Below are 22,464 nucleotides of genomic sequence, written 5' to 3'. Positions count from 1 at the left end.
CATATCCATAACCTAAAAATATTTGAGTTGGTGAATTTAGTAACTTTTTGTGGATACGTTATGACTAAGAGACTTATTTTTTGTGGAATATGGTTGTAATTTTTTGCGTTTTCTTCATTTTTATGAAATTTTCACGATTTTTAGGTTAAGGCACCATTAATCGATAACATTGGAGATGGTTATGGATATGGGTATGGTTACGACTATGGCGTTAGGGTTAAGGAAGTTTAATTAGCCATTAAGGGAGTTTAATTGGCCCCATGATGAAGATCTTAATATATAAAAGCACGTGTCACAAACTTTTTGGGCGCGATGGACTCCTAAACGACTGAACCGATTTTGAATTTGTTTTGCACCCCGTGTGTAGTTTGAACTAACTTGAGAGATAGGATAGGTTATATCCAGCGGTGGGCTTGAACGATGAGCATGTGTCACACGCACTCTTTGGTACTCTGCTTTAAGCGCGCGTGCGACACTTCCTTACTGTACGACCATCGAAATCAAACTAAAAGAACTGTCGTTGATTTTGACGAAGTAGCCATTGTGCTCTCGCTTATCGTATACATATATGGTCGCTTAGCAGGTGCTAAGCTCACGCCCACCCCGGGTTATATCTCAGTTTATAGTCGCAATATTATTTTATTGCAATTTATTTGATTTGTTTATACGTAATAATAAAATGTTACGTATACGCAGTGGCACTCATATTTTCAGGTGGTGCGGATATACTTTGGTGTTTAATTAAACAACCTGCTTATCAATAAAAAATATTATAGCGAATGATATCAAGTATAGCACATCACCAGGCCCGCCGAGAGGGTGGGGGGTGGTGATTCTGAGGGGGCCCGCGTGTTAGAGGTACTATGACATTTTTTTTTAATTCAGGAGAGTCTTTAGTTGTATAGAGGGTAATTTTCATACCCCTGGGTGACTATAAAAAAGGATTAGGAAAAAGTGAAGAGGGGGTAGGGCAGAGTCAGACGGAAAAAGCTTATTAAAATGTATGCAGATAGGCCAAATTTAGGGCAGGACAACGTCTGCCGGGTCTTCTAGTAGCTAATAGAAAATTAAGTCAAAAAGCTGTAACATAATATAAAACCTATTTTATTTTGACCATGACTATGCGCTAATGAATAAAACCTATAAGGGTAGTTTATGATCAGGGCAAATGGTCTTCCATTGTTGCATAGCAAATTTTCGTTGCAAACTATAACATGCAAGAGAGCACCATTCCAAACAGCTGATATTCTCTGCAAGACCACTTTCAGTTAGATTACCAATGGTCTCAATGGAAGTTTTACGAAATTTTTGAAAGGAAATAGATAAATATATACGTGTATGCCAAATATTTTACATTTTTTTTTTACCTAAGTGTTCTTCCTTTAAGTCGGGCTTTCGTTTGATGGTTGCTATGGTATTTCGTTGGTGATTTACCAAGGTTGCTCGTGATCTTCCACACAAAAATCAGTAATCAACCTGAATATGTATTGAGAGTTAAACCTTATACCCTAATCGAAAACAATGGAACAAACCACCCTTTTCATAGCGCACTATCTCAACTGAAACTCAAGTTATAATAAAATATGGCTTTGTAGAACTTAATAGGGTGTTATTTAGTAAAATTCTAAAATAGGGCGAGTAAAAAAGTTGAAGATAGGCAGTTCGTGTTTCTCATCGATCATCACTTTCACTGAAGTGACAATGCCGACATCTAGACTGAAAACAATAAAGCACCGGGAATAATCGGGGACAAAAACTGGTTGCTTGTGTCTGTTAGAGATTCAATGCATTTCAATTTTAGCACCGTTTATCTTTTGGAAGCTGCTTGAAATGGTGAATGACTATGCTTTACTAGAAATCAGCATTAGCATCGAAATGGTGCATAGAAAGTTCAACGCATAACCAAAGAGGATAAATATAATGAGAGCCACCAGTCTGGTACGAGTGGCGAGTAACTCGCTGGAAATTAAAAAAAATTATGCATAATGCTTTCCAAGAGGGACATTTTCAATCGTCTCGCCGTTTAGGCACCATATGCAATTAGGTACAGCGAAATGAAAGAGGTTAAAGAATCTAAGAAACAAATTTTACAAAAAGTTCAAGTCTTCTAACTCTGTTTCTCATAAAGAAAACTTCCACCGCTATTGCAAAGAGTTTAAATCTCTAAACAAGTAAGGATGGGCCTGTCTTCGGCTGTGCCGAAGACTTCATACATTTCATGAATGGGGCTGTGCAATAATCTTATCCCGTTCGTAATCTCCAAATAATCGGATGTATAAAATAAGAAATATATAGTGAACAGATGTACATACCTTAACGATTTTCAAGATAAATATAAAATAAATAAATGGCAAAAAACCCTCTTATCTGAACGATCGGTTGTATGGGATATATATTATATATAGCCCCGATCGAAATTATTTTTTCATGAAATCTTCTATGAGATATTAGAATAAATATTACCAAGTTTAACGTTTTTATATTGGAAATTAAGGGAGAAATTGCCAAAAACCTTTCTATCTGAACGATCGGTTGTATGGGATATATACTATATATAGCTCCGATCAAAGTGATTTTTTCAGAAAATCTTCTATGATATATTAATATATACATATATCACCGAGTTTCACGTTTATACTTTCTAAATTAAGGGAGAAATGGCCAAAAATCTTCCTATCTGAACGACCAGTTGTATGTGATATATATTATATAGCTCCGATCGAAATGATTTTTTCATGAAATCTTCTATGATATATTATAGTAAATATCACTACGTTTAACGTTTTTATATTGGAAATTAAGGGAGAAATTGCCAAAAACCTTTCTATCTGAACGATTGGTTGTATGGGGTATATACTATATATAGCTCCGATCAAAGTGATTTTTTCAGAAAATCTTCTATGATATATTAGAATATATATCACCGAGTTTCACGTTATACTTTCTAAATTGCGACAGGAATGACCAAAATCGTCTTATCTGAACGATCGGTTGTATGGGATATATATGTTATACTGGTCCGATCCTACCGGATCCGACAAATGTCTAATATAATACAAAATACATCCTTGTGCCAAATTTCATTGAGATATCTCAAATTTTAGGGACTAGTTTGCGTTCAAACAGACAGACGAACGGACAGACGGACATGGCAATATCAACTCAGTTCGTCCCCTGATCAATTCGGTATACTTAATGGTGAGTCTATCTTCTATATTTCTCAACGCTACAAACATCGGACCAAAGTTAATATACCATTTCATGTTCATAAAAGGTATAATAAGGACTTATACCGAGATTATATTCATATATATAAGTTAAATCCAAAAGAATGTGTTCTAGCATACCATCGGATGTGTTCTACTATGGAACCAGTGCATCCTCCCCGCAAGAGGCTGCTAATCTTTTTGTTGACTTTTTCAGCTCTAATTTCGAATCGTCGTCAGAGCCGCTCGATGACAACTATTTCCCAGATACCAATTCACCAATTAATTTTGGATCACTTTCCCTATCGCTGGATGATGTGCTCGATGGTATTCTGCATATTAAGTCGACTACGAGTTCGGATGTTGATGGTTTCTCATCTTACCTTTTCAAAAACTGCACTGCTGTTGCTTATCCTCTTATGATAATTTTTACTAAATCACTTCATTCAGGTGTTTTTATTGGTGCCTGGAAATTTACCACTATCACGCCTGTTTTCAAAAAAGGTAATAAAAATGATATTGCCAACTACAGGCCAATTTCAAAATTGTCAACCGTATCTAAATTGTTTGAATATATTGTTAAGCAAAAGATGTTCTTTTCCATCAAGAGATATATTTCTATCAACCAACATGGCTTCATGTCTGGTCGATTCACGGTTACCAACCTTGCCGTGTTTTCCGAATTCTGCACATCTGCTTTTAATGATCACCTGCAAGTTGACAATATTTATACTGACTTTTCCAAGGCCTTTGACAAAGTGAGTCACACACTTTTAGTTGAAAAGTTGGCGCATCTGGGCTTTCACTCTACTTTTTTATCTTGGATAAAATCGTACCTTTCTTCTCGGCACTGCATTGTAGTTGTTGACAATTTATCATCTTAAGACTTTATTGCCTCCTCTGGTGTGCCTCAAGGTAGCATTCTGGGACCCTTACTCTTTATCATTTTTATTAATAATATTTGTGAGTGTTTTACCTTCTCCAATTTTCTGCTATACGCTGACGATCTTAAAATGTATTCCTCTTTTCGTTCTCTGTCTGATTCATCTAGAATTCAGAATGATATAAACAACGGTGTTTTGTGGTGTCAAGAAAATCGACTTCTCCTTAATGTTAGTAAATGTTTCCATGTGTCGATTGCGAAGTCTCGTTCCTCTATTCCCACCTCCTATTCCATTGGAAACTCTAATCTATCCACCCTGAATGAAATATCCGACCTGGGTGTTATTTTCGATGCTAAGTTTTCATTCTTTAGCTATATCAACAGCACTATAGCAAAATCGTATGCTATGCTTGCTTTCACCCGTCGGTTTAGTTCGGACTTTAGTGATCCGTATACGCTGAAGCTCTTATGCACGTCACTTGTTCGCTCCAAACTTGAATATGCGGTCTTCCTTTGGAGGCCTTATTTTGATTGTCATATCAAACCACTTGAATGTGTTCAAAAGGGGTTTTTGCACTGTGCCTACGTTCATTTAAATTTATAGACCCACTTCCACCATATAATGCCAGATGCAAATTAATCAACCTGAAATCGTTAAATTCCAGAAGAACTATTCTCTCCCTCTCTACAGTGTTCGAAATTATAATTGGTATATTAGATTGCCCTCTTTTACTTGAACGTATATTTTTCCATGTCCCGCAGCGTTGTCTTAGGAATAAATAAAACAAGTCAGAAGTACTTATGCTACCAATGCTCCTATCTATAGAGCTTTAAGGGAACTTAACACTCCATCGGGTTCTTTTGCCTCTGATTTATTTAGCTCTAAAGCCAAATTTGTAGCTTCACTACATGTAAGTTTTGATTAATGGTGTAATTGTATAATCTTGTAATATTTATATTGATCACTTAACATTTATTACTTATACTAAGCAAAAAAAAAAAAAAACAAAAATCCAAAGTTTTGTCATTAGTCTGTAAGTGCACTCTCGTCATGTATGACTACAAATAAAATAAATAAATAAAAAATGTGATTTTTGGAAAGAGAATTAACTAATTAATTTAATACAGTCGGAAAAATAAACACAAACATCCCACGAAAATGTATAGAAGACATTTTATGCACATCTCGCCCCACAAAAAAAAAAAAAAAAAAAAACAAGTAAATTTATAGTCTACGACCATTTTAAACTTGTTTTCTATCTAAGTTGCCGTGGTCTTTAACCGATCCCGTCCATTTTTACTAGAAATCTTTTCTGCTATAGGAACAATTTGTGTACCCAATTTTATTACAATACGTTAATTTTTCTTCGAGTTATGTCTCCCGAAACATACAAAATTGCTTATACTGTTTTCACACAGAAACTTAATGATCTCATTTCACCTGCTAATGAAATCGTAAATTTTTTACTTTCACACAGAAGTAACTGCTCGATTAGTATGAAGGATGAGACAGACAATCATGGCGGAACGATACAAGGTGGGAGCATGGTGACATACTTACAAACAAAAACAATTCCATGTACTTGTAAATTCGATGGACAAATGTCAAAATCGTACTGCGCCGGTAGTTGATGTATCAAATCAAATAAAAAAGGTTATAATCAGCTGTTCGATGCAGCCACCTTGTATCGTTCCACCATGCAGACAATGACATTTGCTTTGACAAATGACATTTTTAAGCACTGAACGCGCCAAAAACTAAGAAGCGGAAACGGAAGCGGAACGCTGCCAACAGAGTTGCATTGTGCTTTTGACTTCGTTGGGCATTCGATTAGCTACTAATGAAATAATAATATATTCAAATTTTGTAGGGAAGATTTAGCTCAATAAGCGTCTTATACTGTTTTCACACAGAAACTTAATGATCTCATTTCACCTTCTAATGAAATCGTAAATTTTTTGCTTTCACACAGAAGTAACTGCTCGATTAGTATGAAGGATGAAATGTCAAGCGAATAAAATGACAATGCTATATGACAGAAAATCATGGCGGAACGATACAAGGTGGCAGCATGGTGACATATCTACAAACAAAAAAATTCCATGAACTTGTAAATTTGATGGACAAATGTCAAAATCGTAATGCGCCGGTAGTTGATGTATCAAATCAAATAAAAAAGGTTATAATCAGCTGTTCGATGCGGCCACCTTGTATCGTTCCGCCATGCAGACAATGACATTTACTTTGACAAATGACATTTTTAAGCACTGAACACACCAAAAACTAAGAAGCGGAACGCGGCCAACCGAGTTGCATTGTGCTTTTGACTTCATTAGGCATTCGATTAGCTACTAATGAAATAATTATAGATTCGAATTTTGTAGGGAAGATTGAGCTCAATAAGCGTCTTAATGTACAAAACTGCCTTTATTATTCAATAAGCCGTCTGTGTGAAAATAGTATTAATGTAGAAAATTGCCTTTATTATTCAATAATCCGTCTGTGTGAAAATAGTATTAGTCATAAAAGGGGCAGTGCCACACCCAATTTCAAAATTTTTAGTATTTTCCAATTTAATGTTACAATTCAATTTAGAAAGTAAAATTCTATTGATACAAAGCCTTTTTTCGCTAAGATATAGCTTATTATTTTTGTCTACGACCCTTTCAACAATTTTTTATATAAACCGATCACCGATCTCGTCCATTTTTTGTGAAATATTTCCTGCTATAGGGAAAATTTGTGTACCCAATTTTATTACGTTCCGTTAATTTTTATTCGATCATAAAAGGTGCGGTGCCACGCCCATTTTTTAAAATTTGAAGTTTTTCTTATTTATTTTTATAAGTCCACTTGGGAAATGAAACACCATTGATATAAAGCTATTTTTTGCAAAGATATAGCTTATTTTATTCGTCCACGACCCTTTTAAAAATCTTTTATATAAAAGTGCGCGTGGTCCTTAACCGATTTCGTTAATTTTTCTTCAAAGCATTCCTTATAGTAAAGGCAACCTCTCTGCCGAATTTTGTTACGATAGGTTTAACGATTTTTGATTTATGATTAATAATATTTGTAAAATTGATTTTATCACAAGTGGGCGGTGCCACGCCCATTTAAATTTTTTTCTTTTTTCAAATTTTTATCAAGAGACTCAATATCAGTCCACATGTCAAATTTCAACAATCTAGGTGTATTATTTACTAAATAATCAGGTTTTTTGTGTTTTCCAAAATGTTATATATATAAAAAGTGGGCGTGGTTATCATCCGATTTCGCTCATTTTCAATACCAATCTATTCTGGGTCCAGAAAAGCTCGTTTGAAGATATCTCAATATTTACACAAGCTATCGTGTTAACGGACGGACGGACGGATATGACTCAATGAAATTTTTTTTCGATACTGATGATTTTGATATATGGAAGTCTATATCTATCTTGTTTCCTTTATATCTGTACAACCAACCGTTATCCAATCAAAGTTAATATGCTCTATGTGCAAAGCACGCTGAGTATAAAAACCAGCGACTACGTCGAAGAAAACATCGAGCAAATGGCTACAAGTAACGAGTGACGTCTTTTATTATATTTATCCTCTTTGCACATGGTAGGTGACGTTAACGAATGGTTAAGGTATGATTTTGATTTATTTCGCGCACAGAGAAATGTTTAAGGTGGACTTACATAGAACGCTTTGCCGCGCCAGACTGAATTAAGCGTTGTTGTTATTGGATTAACGATAAAGACACTCGCCGAATGCTTTGGGGAGTGTTACCGATGTTGATGGTTCTTTGCTGGATATAGATCCGGTACGTTTCGGTAACAAAGCACTATTAAGGTGCTAACCCGACCATCTCGGGAATGATTTATATGGCCACATTAAACCTTCAAGGCCATCCCTCCCTACCCATTTGCTAGTTCATTGAGGAGCTTGGGGTCGCCAGAGCCTCGTCTGTTAATGAAATATGATTGGCGACGGGTAGGTGAGGTTGACAATTGGGTTGGATAAGCTATATATTGCGCTGGCAACCCCTTCAGAGGTTTGCGCTACACAACCCCTTGAATCTCCGAATTAAGCGTTCCGCTACTATTTTAAAGCGGGACCAAGTTTTGAACCGAAGAAACGGCGCGTTATCGTTTAAGGCAGATTCAAACAACCGCTTTGGTTGCTTCAAAGCGAAGAAAGCGGCAAGGCGTTTCATTATAATTTTATGCCGCTATCAAATCGTCAAAGCGAAACAACGTCACCAAAGCGTTTCGATAAATCCACCTTCATTTATTTCTTATAAGCTAAAAGTTAACTTCTTCAAACTTTATGGGGAAAAGCTCACAAATGCTTATTGAGAATACCAAAAATGTGCTCTTTAGATCCAGTTTTTTAGTGCAAATTTGACAAGCTCTCATGGTTTGAATTTTGTTTAAGCTAAGATTCCAATTTCGTGCCCACTCTTTTTAAAACGCAATTTCACATTTTGCCAGTATTTTTATTTATTAAATATTTATTAAGTCATATTCATTTATAAATATAATAGAGTACAAATTAACCTTTAGCACACTGCAAAGCACTTGTCAAATATACATACGAGAAAGTACATACAATATAGTATAATCTCATACCACTATACTAAAATAAGTTACTTAATAAAACTTACTCCATATTTTTATAAAACTAAAATAAAAGTAATCGTAATTTAAATTATTTAAATGTACATATTGATTTTAAAATTACAGCTTTAGTTCTTTGGCTTTTACTTTAACATCTATATACCATAATATACTGATAACTTATATTAAAAAATTATTCATAATTTTCAAAAAAAAAAAAGCGCCCTAAGCTGAAATTAAAGATTTATAGCTGCCAATATATGTATGTGTATTCGAGATTCTTCTTAAAACTTAAACAATTTATGTAAATCAGTGTTTAATTTTTAATGCAATGAGAAATTTGACTTATCGATCAAACTTAGAGTTTGGAATCCATAACCAACTTTAAGGCCGATATTAGTTCTAATTCTGACCACGATTAGATTCAAACATGATAATTATTAAAAAATATAGTTACGCTAACTAAATATCTTATAATTAATGGCTGGAATCACTTAGTGTTCTTAAAAGCACTTCTCAAACATGAAGTATGTAATAAACATTGAATCACAAACGTTATAAATTAATTGTTTAATGTCTTTATGAATATTAATTCTACATCAATTTCATTCGCCGATTATATTTTTTACGCCTTTTTTTAAGTTTCTTCTACAATATATACGATTTCTGATTTGCTCCCACGAACGCATTTTAAAGTTCCCCATGCGTATAAAGTCGGGTTTACGGCAATCTCAATTTTTCTATTGTGCTAAAATATATTTTCGAAAGCTAAGCATATTTATTTTATAACGTGTTTTATATAAATAGTTGTATATGTAAATAGTTGCTTGTGTTTCAGTTGACCAATTTTTTTTCCATATAAATTAATTGGTTTCTTCCAATCTGCTTCCAAACAATAACTTCAACTCTCTGCCTTTTTCCAAGATTTTTCGGTTGGAGTACTTATCGTCATTGTTTCCGTATATGAATTGGGATCATCTGCAATGTAGCCCACTTTGAACGTGATATCTATCAAATAGAGAAAAAAAGTAGAAAAATTAGTTCATAAATGAAATGACAAAATTACTGGTTTTGTATGTGCATTGTTGTACATATTTATGTATATGTTATTTAGGAAAATTAAATTCGTATTATAAATACACCTTGTTTGAGAGCGCACAATTTCTTCAGAGCATTAGCATTGTGAAAAAAATGTGTGGTAGATTTATATCAATTGGGGTCTGTAAATATGAAGTAGTTTTAAGCTGTTAAATGTTTTATGCCTGGTTTTTCAGTGCGAGTTTAAACTCCAGTTAAAGTTGACTAGAGTTTAACCTTGCCACTTTGTTCGAGAACATAAAATTTTGCCGCTCATCTCAGCTTCAGCGGCCGAAGTGGCAGGGTTAAACTCTACTCAACTTTAACTGGAGTTTAAACTCGCACTTAAAGAAGAAACGATTGTGATTTGATGATCCCTATAGCATTTTAGGACTTTACTGGGGTAGAGTAATTCCATAGTCGACACTCGTCGGTTTGATACTTCAGTTCAATTTCGAACGCTCGACGAGACCGTTTTGACTTCTGTATCTTATTATGAATACTTCAGTTTAAATATTGCAAAAAGAGTTCGGCAATGTTTTTGAAGCCATCGAAATATTTTCTATTGTGAACAGTGTATGTTTTTAATCTTTCATTTAAAAAAAATTATTTCTTGAATAATCTCATAAGCATCAATGTTCTTACGAATATACAATTCGATAGCTAATTACGTATCGAACAGTTTTGTCGTACGTTGGATACGACGCGTCGACGGAGAGCTACCCTTGGACTGACGCATATAATTAGACTTGTGCAAAGTGAATAAAAACACATTAGCAAGAGTTTGGCTTAAATGTATGACCGAAATACGCATAACGATTTGCCGCAATGCTTTGAAACTTTGACAGCGCCATAAGCTATCAACATTTTAACTTTGCTTCCTTTTACATTTCACAATTTTTGTGTAGCAACATAAAGGTGGGGCCATACATTGAACTCATCTGTCAAAGCACCATAACTTAACAATATCTCCACATTTTGCTTCGCTATACATGTCACAAAACATTCTGTAGTAAAAGATAGGTATGATTCTACATTGAACTCATCTGTCAAAGCGAAACACTGGGTAGGTAAAAATTTCTATGTATTTTCGTCATAAATGCTATCAAAGGGTTCGCTATCCAAAATCTATTAAACCACCATAAAGCTGAACATTTGGCTGAACTTCACTGCACCACAAAGTAATATTTGCATGTAAGGAGCAATGCAAATCTAGCGGCGAATAAATGACTGACCAAGTTGATCAAAAAGGACAAAAAGTGTCGCTTAGTATATTGCCGCTAGATGTGTCCTTAGCTTAAGTATCACGACGATCTTCAAACCATTCTGATTATTTTTAACAGGCACTATTTTTTAGGGTTAGTTTTTGTAAACTAAAGCTTTTGAGACTTAACTCTGATTGTTTTACAAAATATGGATATAACTGCACTTAAATACTAAGCCTTCTCACATAATCGGCATTTGTTCTAAGTAGTTATTATTAATCGTTTCATAACATAGAATATGAATTACACAATTTTCATTATAGATTCAAATTTTTTTTAGGAAAAGCAAAAAATTGTTGTATTATTATATATTATTAGCGCAAAAATATGTTACAAGTTATTTGACATTCAATTAATTAAACAAAAAGCAACAGTTTTATGCAAGACAACACAACAACGCAAAAGTAGAAACATAACTACAAACAAACAAACAAACAAACACGAGAATCTATATAAAATAGAAAGTAAAACATAATGCACATACAAAAATAAATATGTTTACAAAAAAGTAAATATAATAAAATGAAACATAATGCTTACCTTAAATACCTTTTGACAAATTGGCAATGCAACTATGTGAAGTTAACAAATATTTAAAAAAATTTTTTAATTAATTTAAAATAAATATATAAAAATAAAAAGCTTGTTTCAATTTAATGTTTTTAGTTTCGATATATTTTTATTTTATTTTAAAATTTTTTCTCTTCAATTGTGATTTTTTCATGTTTCTTGACTGTTAAAGTTAAAAACTATAATCACTTAAGCAATACAAAAAAAAAAAGGTTTAAAATAAGTATACATTATACTCAAATTTATAGTCATTATCAGCAATTGTATTTTAAATAAATCAAAATAGTATTATTAGTTGCCTAAATTAATTAAAACTAAATATTTATTTATAGCTTAATAAGAAAAATTAGTTTGAAAATTAAAAATAATTTTAATTTACAAGAACTTTTGTTTATATAACTAATTAAAAAAAAAGAAACCCAACATTTTTCAGGGTTGTTTCTTTGAGTTAACTAAGTGTTTGTTATAAACTTTTGCTTTTGTTTTTTTATTTTATTTTGTTTTTTTTTTTTTCATTTTAATTATATAGTTATATAATTGTTTTTAATTTAAACTGTTACTACAATTGTTTTATATAAATTTTTGCGCTAAAATATGATTAACAATTTACAAAAGTTGATTAGGTTAACTATTTTATTATAATTATTTTTTATATAAAATACTCAATAAATTAATTACAAAATGACAATATTTGGTATATGTTTTATTTTAAGTACTTTAAATTAATTATACGCATTGCGTACTAATTTAAGCCACTCCATTCAATAAACTTCGTGCAAACTAGTCTGCTATTCGAAACACCACATGGTGCATTATTTAGTTTTTTTCTTTATAAAACGCAGTATCCACATGGCAAGAAAAGAAAAATTGTATTAAAAAAAACATGCTCCGGAAAAATTTCGTTTGTCAAGTAGTATCTACCTCTCAAGGAAACTCACACGCTTCTACCTACCTTGTTTGAAAGATTTTTTTTTAGCAGGAGTTTCTGGTTTCGCCAAGAACTGAGTGACTGTGTTTATGAGTTTTTTTAAATAGAATTTGCAATTCTATTTGGGCCCAAGTGTTCTTCTGATGTGGATACCGCGCTTTTGAGTGGACATATAAAATCTTTGAGTTCAAATGAACATATTTCTGTTTTTCGAACTTTTCTTTTTATTTTATTTTGTTCGTTTTAAACATGTTAGTGCTGGAAATATATATTTCCAAGTAGCCAAGTCGACAAGAGTTAAGAACTGATCACCATAACAATTTATTAGACACAATTATTATATTTATTTTAATGTAATGAAAACATCATGCGTTTCATAACATATTTGTTGTATATTTCCAACACTAAAGTTTTAATCGATAAAAAAATCTAAATATGTTTTTAAAATAAAATTTAATCAATATATTCGTGATGTGAGTTGATTTTTTCCTTATTATAGTATATTAAAATAACACTTGCTTCATATATACAATATAATTACAATTTACTTCTACATGTGCGAAAAAAAAATTAAATTATCTTTTGTTGTATAACTGAACGCATCTATAACTGACAAAAAAAAATTAAAACATAAATTAAATCAATTTAAAAATATAATTAAAGTAAGAAGGAAACGTTTAGTTTTAGAAATCATATAGATTAAATACTGTTGTCTAAGTCGGCGGGTAGCCATTTGCAAAGCCGTTACGCTCTGGCGTGGATTTTAAATTTCAAAAAAATTAATTTAAATAATTCTATTATTTTTTTGTTGTTTTTAATTTTGAGCTCGCAGTTGTCGTTGTATAACGTGGTATATAATACCGTGTTCGCTGTGTTTTGTTCGGAATACATATTTTGGTAGTACATGCATATTTATATATATATTATATTATATTAGAGATTATATATTATAAAAACAAAAAACTCAGCAGCATAACTGATTTCTCTCAACCCTCTTTGCAGTTCCTCAGTTTGTCACATACCATCCTTTTTTTTGTTGAATTTTTAAGTTTACAACACAATTGCTTACGATACATTCTTTATAAATTTTTGCAACAAGCACAATTTTAATAAAAAATTAAATTAAAAAAGAAATCAATAAAACGTAGTATCAATCCATATTAACAAATTTTAGGAACAAACAAAAAAATATGAACAAAACAAAAATCATACAGCTAAGAGTGGTAGGTATTTGGCCGTAGATTGCAATAAAAAATCTGTGAAAAAAAAATTTAAATATATAAATTATTGAATTGCTGTTAGCAAATTGGGTTTTTAGCTTTTAAAACTAAACTGCAAACATTCACAAAAAGTTGGAAGAAGTAGACAACTTATTTGTGTATTTAGTATAGACCATAAAATCCAGTGAAAGGTAAAAAAGAAAACATAAAAGTTAGAATTTACTATGTAAGGTTAACAAATTTTATTGAAATAAGAAAAAAAGCATCTACTACCCAAATACCAAACCACAAACATATCTACAGCCAAAGTGGTAATTTAGTATATACTTTATTTAAACAAATAAACTTTTCAAAATACTTGCAATAGAGTTAACGATTTTAAAATGCCGTTTTCATAAAGGCGCATATTCATAGTAAAAATTTTATAGGTACTGCAAGTTAGTTGCAGCTGTTTTCACAGTGTCCGTACACTACGCGGAAAAATATTCGTTTCATATATTCTTATGGAGCAATTCAGATCTAGCGGCAGTAGCACAGCGGCAATGTCGGTCAAATGGGTACAAAAGCGCCGCTACATGTGCCACTTACCTCGTGTTCCAATGGCACATGAACCAGATACGGATAGAGATTTAACAGGCAAATGCAACAACAATGTGATCCATATTGGGTTCACATTGCTGTTGCATTTGCATGTTAAATGTCTATCCGTATCTGGTTCATGTACCATTGGAACACGAGGTTAGTGTGCACGCACTTTTAAGCCCTGTCACATAAGCAGTTTTTCATATAGATGCATTTAACTCAATCATATACATTTGAGTAGATTACGCGTGTTTTTAGGGAGAACGGTAGATTGAGCGACACTGACGCCATCTGATATGAAAAAGAAGAGTTTGACATTTGCATTGGCTAAGGGTGTTTTCACATTTTGCAAGTGAAATTATTTTTCCTACTTGTTAGTACTTTTCTAACATTTTTCAAATATGTTAGAAAGCATTTTTTCTTGTATAATGAGAATGTTTATAACAGTGCTTCGCGAAATTTTGTATGTGAATGGGCAAGATGAAATAAACTTCAATTGCGAAGTCTGAAGATCCTTTATTTTAACAAACGCAACATCTTGCTTGATTGTGGCTATGTTACTGGCATGCATAATATTGCGTTCAATGCATCTAGATGAAAAAGTTGATTGTTGCTCGGCCAATAGCGCTAATACAATCGAATCGTGAGGCGCGAAGGCCGTGAATATGCTTTCACTAATTTAGCGGAACTTTTGGTAATGTTGAATTGTGGTTTAATCGACAGACTGGGGTAAGTTTTAACGGCACATAGTCAAAGCGAAAATAAAATGGTTTAGTTGCAGTTTTTTTTTATATTAAGCAACTTAATTTAAAACTTATTTTATTATACGCCAATGGATTTTTTATGAAAAAATGGGGAAAGTGTTCATTAACTTTAGTAAAGATCGCCTACTCTGCCAAAAAAAATAACAAAGCAAAGTGGATCATTTAACATGTTTAGTTTTGAGTAAAAAAAGGAAATTTGAGTAATATAATTGTTTTCAAATATCCGGTTAGGAGAAAGTCAGTTACGCTACGATGAATTCGAGTTTTGAGTAATTACGTTAGATCCATGTGTTTTTACATACAATTGCGAATGACGGAAATTAAATCTTTTTCGTATGTTTAATTTTTACTGAATATTTAAGAATTTATAAGCTTAACACTGGTTTATTATAATTTAATATTCAATGCCTCCTGGCATATCGCGATGTTACCATTTCGAGAACCGCCACAATTTCGAAAACTGCCAAGTAGTCATCATCAGGCGATTTTCGAAATGGTACCATCGCAATATGCCAGTAAATGTTTCTTTTTTCAGTTTATCTTAAACAAACATCTTAAGTGAATATTCAGTTATTATAAACCGGTGTTAAGCTCATGAGTTCTTAAATATTACGTTAAAGCTACTTCTTTACATATTAGAGGCGTGACTAGTGATGACCAAATTTGTACCAAAAACTGTAGTCCAGTCAATTGAGACTTGCGAAGTAGTAAAAAAAAAATTTGCACACAACTGGAAGTGGATAGTATTTTTCAATACATCAAAACAAATCAAATTTCGTTCGAGGTCAAAATTCCGAAAATGGGCTATCGAGAAATGCATATTTGGAGGCCTATTCTGTGTCTCGATTCAAAAGTTATCAAATTAGGTTCTTTCGAATTGATTTACATAATAAGTGCGATGGCTTTATGTGTTTTACCATCATTACAATACTTTAATTTTTTCCGAGTTAATATTAACTAATTTGACCGAGCTACTGATTGTCGAAAATGTATCATTTTCATAAATCCAAAAATCAGCTACTATATCTTTTCTATTGTCTATATGAATAATTAATGTATTGCACAACTGCATGTATGAATCTTGATTTATATATACATTAGAGTGTCCAATTATTTCCAAGTTGTGAATTTTTCAATTAAAAATTTTTGTTCTTTAGCTTAGTATCCATATCAAAAGTGAAATGTTCATAAAAAACGCTCAGGAAAATGTTTGTTTGTGAAATAATATCCACATCTCAGGTAAGCTCATACGCATTCCGGTACTTTTTTTTTAAAGATTTTTTTGCAAACGTCCACATTGGAGCACTGGTTTCGCCAAGAAATACATATCGTCGAACACGGCTCAATTATATGGTTGGCTCATCGGTTCAACTGATTTAATTTTTTTTCATTGATTTGGCAATCAGAACATAGGTATATTGTTACTGTAGCGATGAGCCAACCATATAGTTGTACCATGGAGGTCATCATATTTTGAGCAACGACCCCGTAAGAAAATAGTCGGTTACATACTAGGAATAACAGCGAATGTATTTACTTATGAGTTTTTTCAGTGAAATGTACAATTCTATGCGAGGTAAGTCTTATATTTCTTTTGCCGAGTGTACTTTCTTGTACTTAGACGAATTTTCATTTAGTCTTTGTTCATTTTGAAAAATTTTGTTTGACACATTGCAGTCTGATTTTTATTTCTTGCAGGGAAGTAACCCCGCTTCAAGGAGAGCAGAGAGACAAATGAAATTCTAAATTTTTCTGACTGCAAGCACTTCGCGCAAAACAAAGAACACACAATTTCTCACTGATCGTTTTCTTTAGACATGGATACTACGCTTTATGTAATAATATTTTGCACAGAATATACTGATGTTGAAGGAAACTGGTAATGGGGTTTGAATGAAGAAGGTGAGTATATATATTATCGAAACAATTTTAAATAAGATTTCGTTCTAAAATTTAATATTAAAAGAAAAAGAAAAATTAAATTTTTAATATCTTTCAAAGCATTTCGCTGTAGAAGTTGTCTAAAACTATCTGTATAACACATACATATATGCTTTTGCATTTAAATAGGAAGGCTAGGTACATTCCCAAACATCAGAGTGCCGATATATTGTTGTTTAAATGTTTTTGTTTTTGTATTCAATAATCGAATGTACCAAAATTTAAATTTTTTCTTGTCACACTTATGCTGCTACAATCACAAAAATTTTATAGGCTGTCTTGTTTTGATTTCGAATTCAAAACACATTGCCAGCATTTTCTATTAGCAATATAGGAGTATTACATATATGGAATTTAGTTAAAGTGAGAAAAATATAATTCATGTTCAGGTTTGGTATTTAACCAAGAGTATTCTTGCAGGATCTTTGCTTAGGAAATAAAATATAACCCTGCGTTTTTTAGCAAATCAGAGAGCTGCAAAAGTAAACTCATGTCGGAACCATACAGGTAATAGTCGTAAATCAGCTGATTGGTATTTGATATATATGTTATGACACTTCAACTTCCAGCGCAGTACAATTTTGAAATTAGTGTACCGAATTACATAAATGGTACATGGAATTTTTATTTATGTTTGTATGTATGTATGTCAAAAATATGCATGCTTCCATTAAATAAAAGGAAGAAATGGACACCCTAATATAGGTATAGTATACTATAAGCATGTATGTATGAGTGATTTGAAATAAATAGTATAGCGTGCAGATTATTTTAATGGGATTATGTGGGCGTATTTTATGTTTATATTGCGCGAACAAGAGAGCCTCTATTTTTTTTGTTTTAAGAAATTCTATATTTATATATATGCACTATGCTACTACTTTCGTAATTTTATTTTTGATCGCAGTATTGGTTAACATTATGTATGTTTTGTTGAAAGTTGCCTGGTTTCGATGCGCTTTTTTATGTATATTTTTTTAAATTTTTTTATGCTTGTGTTTTAAAAGGTTTTGAATGCTTATAAAACTGTTTTTATGAGATATTTTTGCATTTTTGAGTGTTGGTCGGTTTTTTTTTTGTTTTTTTTTTTGTTTTTTGTAAATAAATAAACTAAAGTTAATAAATAATTTAAAAAACAAATAAAGTATTATTAAGTGGTAATAATAATTGCATTAAAAATAAAATATAATAAATTTAAACAAAACAATAAAAGAACAGTAGAAGTAAGAGGAACAGAATAAGAAAACAACATTTGGATAATATTATTATTGAATAAAATACATTTTCTATAGCACCTTGTTTTTTATGAAAAAAACGGGATTTTTAAAAATATATTTTATAAATAAGAAATATTTTTTAGTAGCATAGAAGAGTAGTTTTATGCTTTGCGTTTTTATTTTTGAAAAGTTTGTATATAACAATTGTTTTTGTTTTTGTTCTTATCGGCCTATTGATAAATGTTTGTATATATACAAATATTAAAAAAAAGTTTTAAAGTATTTAAATAGTTAAACTTTAAACTTGCAGTAATTATGTTTTAAGTGATTTTTTTTTTTTTTATTAATTAAAAATTATTAGTGATTGGAATGTCTTTCAAAATTATGATCGAAATTTAATATTTATTTATTTTGCAGATGTATGTATTAGGGAGCATCGTATGGAATTTTTCTCTTAGCTTAAAGGTAGACAAAAATTTTGACTGGGTATTAGTGTTGAGTAATACTGCATTTTGCCTCATATCATGAAATTAGCGGCAATTGGAAAGCCATAAACCTACTGAATCATTAAAATAATCAACCAGACACAGAATTTGGTGAAGATACTCTATCACCCGGAGTGCGATTCCGGCCATCAGCACGAATTTGCCATCTCCCGGTTAAATGAAAAGTCCAGATCGTGCGTTCTCCTTGCGATTTATAAAAGATAAGCGATTCAATACCAATTCGTACACTTTTATAAAAATTGTCTAGTCATTGAACACGTCATTTTCACTGCTGATGCCGAAACCGTCAAGACGATGCCGGTACAACTGATACCGTGGCCACAATGAACACTGCCGGGAGCAACTTACATATATGTAGAGCAAGAAAGAGAGTCAGTCGATCGCCGCCTAGATTTTGGAAATGTTGAGTGCGTCCACCAACAAATTCAACTGCGTCGTAGTGTCGTACACGGTCTAGACTAAAACAGCACTAAAATATACCATGCTTAGGACCAGAGGGCTGCCTTCGACAAAGCACTCACTGCACAGGAAATCTACAAAATGTTAATGCAGTAGAAATAGACTACTCGATCCAATGATATATAATACATATGCAGGTTATGTAACTGTGACTTCTCAGTCGAAGCTATTTTAATCTGTGACAGTGACTGAGCAGTAATAGCAGAGCAAAATCACATTTCACAAATACGCTCAACATTAAACGTGACGCAGATCCTGCCACAGCAGAATAATTATCTGCTGCAGTAGCAATTCGTGTGCTGCTATCCACAAGATGTCACAGCAAGCTGTTACTTAGTCATAAAAATAGGCACGCATCTTGCCATACGATCCACGATCGAAATAATTTTTTTAAATCGCAATAGCTCCGAGATTAGGGAAATATGTGAAATTTTGGCTACCAGTACTCATTAGATAATATTATTAATTTCTTCTCTTTTGGCAGATTCATATTTATCATTTGAGTGAAATCACGCCTCAATACATGATCGTATAACACGATACAGGCCCATGATCCTTGGTTCATATTATCGCAGCTTATGGTGCTTGTGACATGATATGTCGTCATTGGATCGGTGATTGCCATAAATGGCAAAATTTGATATACATGTCGTCGCAGTCAGTCAGTCACGGTGATTTATTGGAAGCTGTATCTGTCATTAACTGTGATACTTCAGTGGCTGTGAATAAATCACGTGTACATGCATATTTGCCAACTCTATTTTTAGGGATGCATGATTTATAGCAAGCTGCCCCCACGATTTTCTGTGATATTTCAGTCGCTGTAATAAAATCACTTGCACTACTCAATTCTTAACACTAGGTTTTGAGGACAGTGCCATATCAATATTTAAAATAAAATTTTTTTTTCTAGTTTTATTAAGTCACAAACAACGCGCCCAAGCTAAGAAAAAAATCCAAAATTTTTATTTTCTTTTACTCCATCCTAATGTACATTCATATGTGCATATATAAGCTTGTAAATATGTATGCAAGTATTTATATTTAAGTATTTGGTTTTGTACTATTTACTGTTAATGTTTTTCTCAGAATATTATTTTTTTTAAACATGTATTTTTGTTTTTGTTAATTTATAAAGAAGTTTAAGTATGTATGTATGTACTATGTACAAAATATGTACATTTGTGTAAATCTATTTTTCGTTTCATTAAAGTTAATCTCAACAAAAAATTTTCAATAAATAATTATTTTTTCTATTTTATCAATACTATTTATTATGTTTATTACAACTAATTTTTGGTTTATTGCATTTGTGTATTAGTGAGTGAATATGCATTGTTGGTGGTTTGTTGTGTGTATGTATATGTGCAACGGTATGAATGATAATGAGTAGTATATATGTAAGTATGTGCATTTTTTTTGGTATATTTCAGAGATAAAATTACAACATTCGATTCGAATGACGCTTTCATTAATGTAGTCACACTGGTGGCAAAAATAATAGAACTTTTTTAACTCCATAATTTTTGCCACCACTGTATATTTATGTGAAATTAAATATTCAACTTTTGTTGGAATCACTTTTTTTTTTTGAAAACAAAAAAGAACAATCAATTATTAATTTGCTCAGATTTTAAATGATTTTGATGCTATAGAAAAACCTATTTTAGCAATAATAACTTCCATAAAATTTCTTCTCGCCACATTCTTGTTCATTACTGTACGTACTGGGTGATATATTATTGACCTCCTTGCGATCGCAACGTTCCCCCATAAATCCTTCGGGACATCTGCAAAGAAAAAAAGTAAAAAAATAATTTATTTCACAATTTTTTTTATTTGAAGATTATATATTAGAAATTATTTTACTGGCAACTTTTTTTTAAAGGGCGGTAGCAGAGCATTCTGATTCAAACACTGTAGTCACGTATACTAGTCTAAACTCTTTTGCTACTATATATATTTTCTTAATCTCGATTTTGCATTATATAGCTAACTAGCTGAAGATTAATCGACAGTTTGATATAAACTTCTATCGTTAACCCTTCGAGTCAAAAATGCGAATTTATCGGTACACAAATGACCCAGAACTTTAATTATCCTATATCTCTCGAACCAACCAAGATTTCCTAAACTTTTTTCTGCACAATATAGCCACCTAATTGTAGATCAGTCCAGAATTTGACTCAATGTTCTATCATTAACGGTAAAGACGCTACGTGGATTAATCTGTTTTCCGATAACTACTGTTCATTTGTGTATATCTCTTGAAACAAGCCAAATGACAAAGTCTTTGTTTTTGTAATATATAGGCCTGTACTTGAAGATTATTCCACAATTTGATATAAAGTTCCACCATTTACCCTTGAAGGTAAAAATCGGAGTTATCGGTATACAAATGACCTAGCACCTTAATTGCCCTATATCTCTTGAACCAAGCATGATTTTCAAGGCGGTAACAGTACATACACAATACATACATATACTATATCTCAAAAATGATGAACACTACATTCAGTGAATAGACTGAATGACTGAACATGACCCCAAGGTTTTTGATCTGGTAGTCAATTTATAAAACAAAGGCTCCGAAGAATCCATACATCTTGACAAGCACTGTCAAGGGTCTGATATTCGCAGAGAAGGTGTTCCATTGTATGCTGCTTGTCGTTGCAATTGGTGTTTCTTTGGTGTCTACTGAAGGCCAGTTTTGGGGGACTCTGTTTTGTTGACACCGGTTTATAAAAAATATGAGTTCGATTTTTTTTTAAGTTTAGAAAATTACAATTCAAGTTCAGAATTTCGACTTCATGTTCAGAAAACTACAATTCAAGTTAAGAATTTCCAATTCAAGTTCATAAAATTATTATTCAAGTTTAGAAATTTCAGTTTAAATTCAGAAATTTACAATTCAAGTTCAGAAAGTTACAATTCAAGTTCACAATTTCCAATTCAAGTTCAGAAAATTACAATTCAAGTTAAGAAATTCCTATTTGAATTCAGAAATCTACAATTCAAGTTCGGAATTTCTAATTTAAATTCAGAAATTTAAAATTTAAGTTCTGAAAGTTACAATTCAATTTCAGAAATTCCTACTTAAATTCAGAACTTTATAATTCGAGCTCAGAAATTCCTATTTAAATTAAGAAATTTACAATTCAAGTTCAGAAAGCTACAATTCAAGTTCAGAAATTCCAATTTAAATTCAGAAATTTACAATGCAAATTCAGAAAATTACA

General features: G+C 32.0%; 1 protein-coding gene across 6 annotated transcripts in view; it reads right to left on the bottom strand.

Moving 5' to 3' along the window:
• Positions 1-8,594: 8,594 nt before the first annotated feature.
• vn (membrane-bound neuregulin protein vein) overlaps positions 8,595-22,464 on the bottom strand; it is a 288,582-nt gene continuing 274,712 nt past the window's right edge. For 4 of the 6 annotated variants that reach the window (XM_067787033.1, XM_067787034.1, XM_067787032.1 and 1 more), the window contains exons 6-7: positions 20,954-21,015; positions 8,595-9,704 (exon numbers count right to left, since the gene is read on the bottom strand). In XM_067787033.1, the coding sequence (XP_067643134.1) occupies positions 9,598-9,704; positions 20,954-21,015 (169 nt within the window). In that variant the 3' untranslated portion in view covers positions 8,595-9,597. Of the gene's footprint in view, positions 9,705-11,690; positions 13,793-20,953; positions 21,016-22,464 lie in introns of those variants that run through there. The other 2 variants (XM_067787038.1, XM_067787037.1) reach the window with 2 other exon arrangements.

This window comes from Eurosta solidaginis, chromosome 5 (genome assembly GCF_040869045.1).
Source record: "Eurosta solidaginis isolate ZX-2024a chromosome 5, ASM4086904v1, whole genome shotgun sequence".
NCBI classification, from domain to species: domain Eukaryota; kingdom Metazoa; phylum Arthropoda; class Insecta; order Diptera; family Tephritidae; genus Eurosta; species Eurosta solidaginis.
This window is presented reverse-complemented; position numbering and strand designations above follow the sequence as displayed.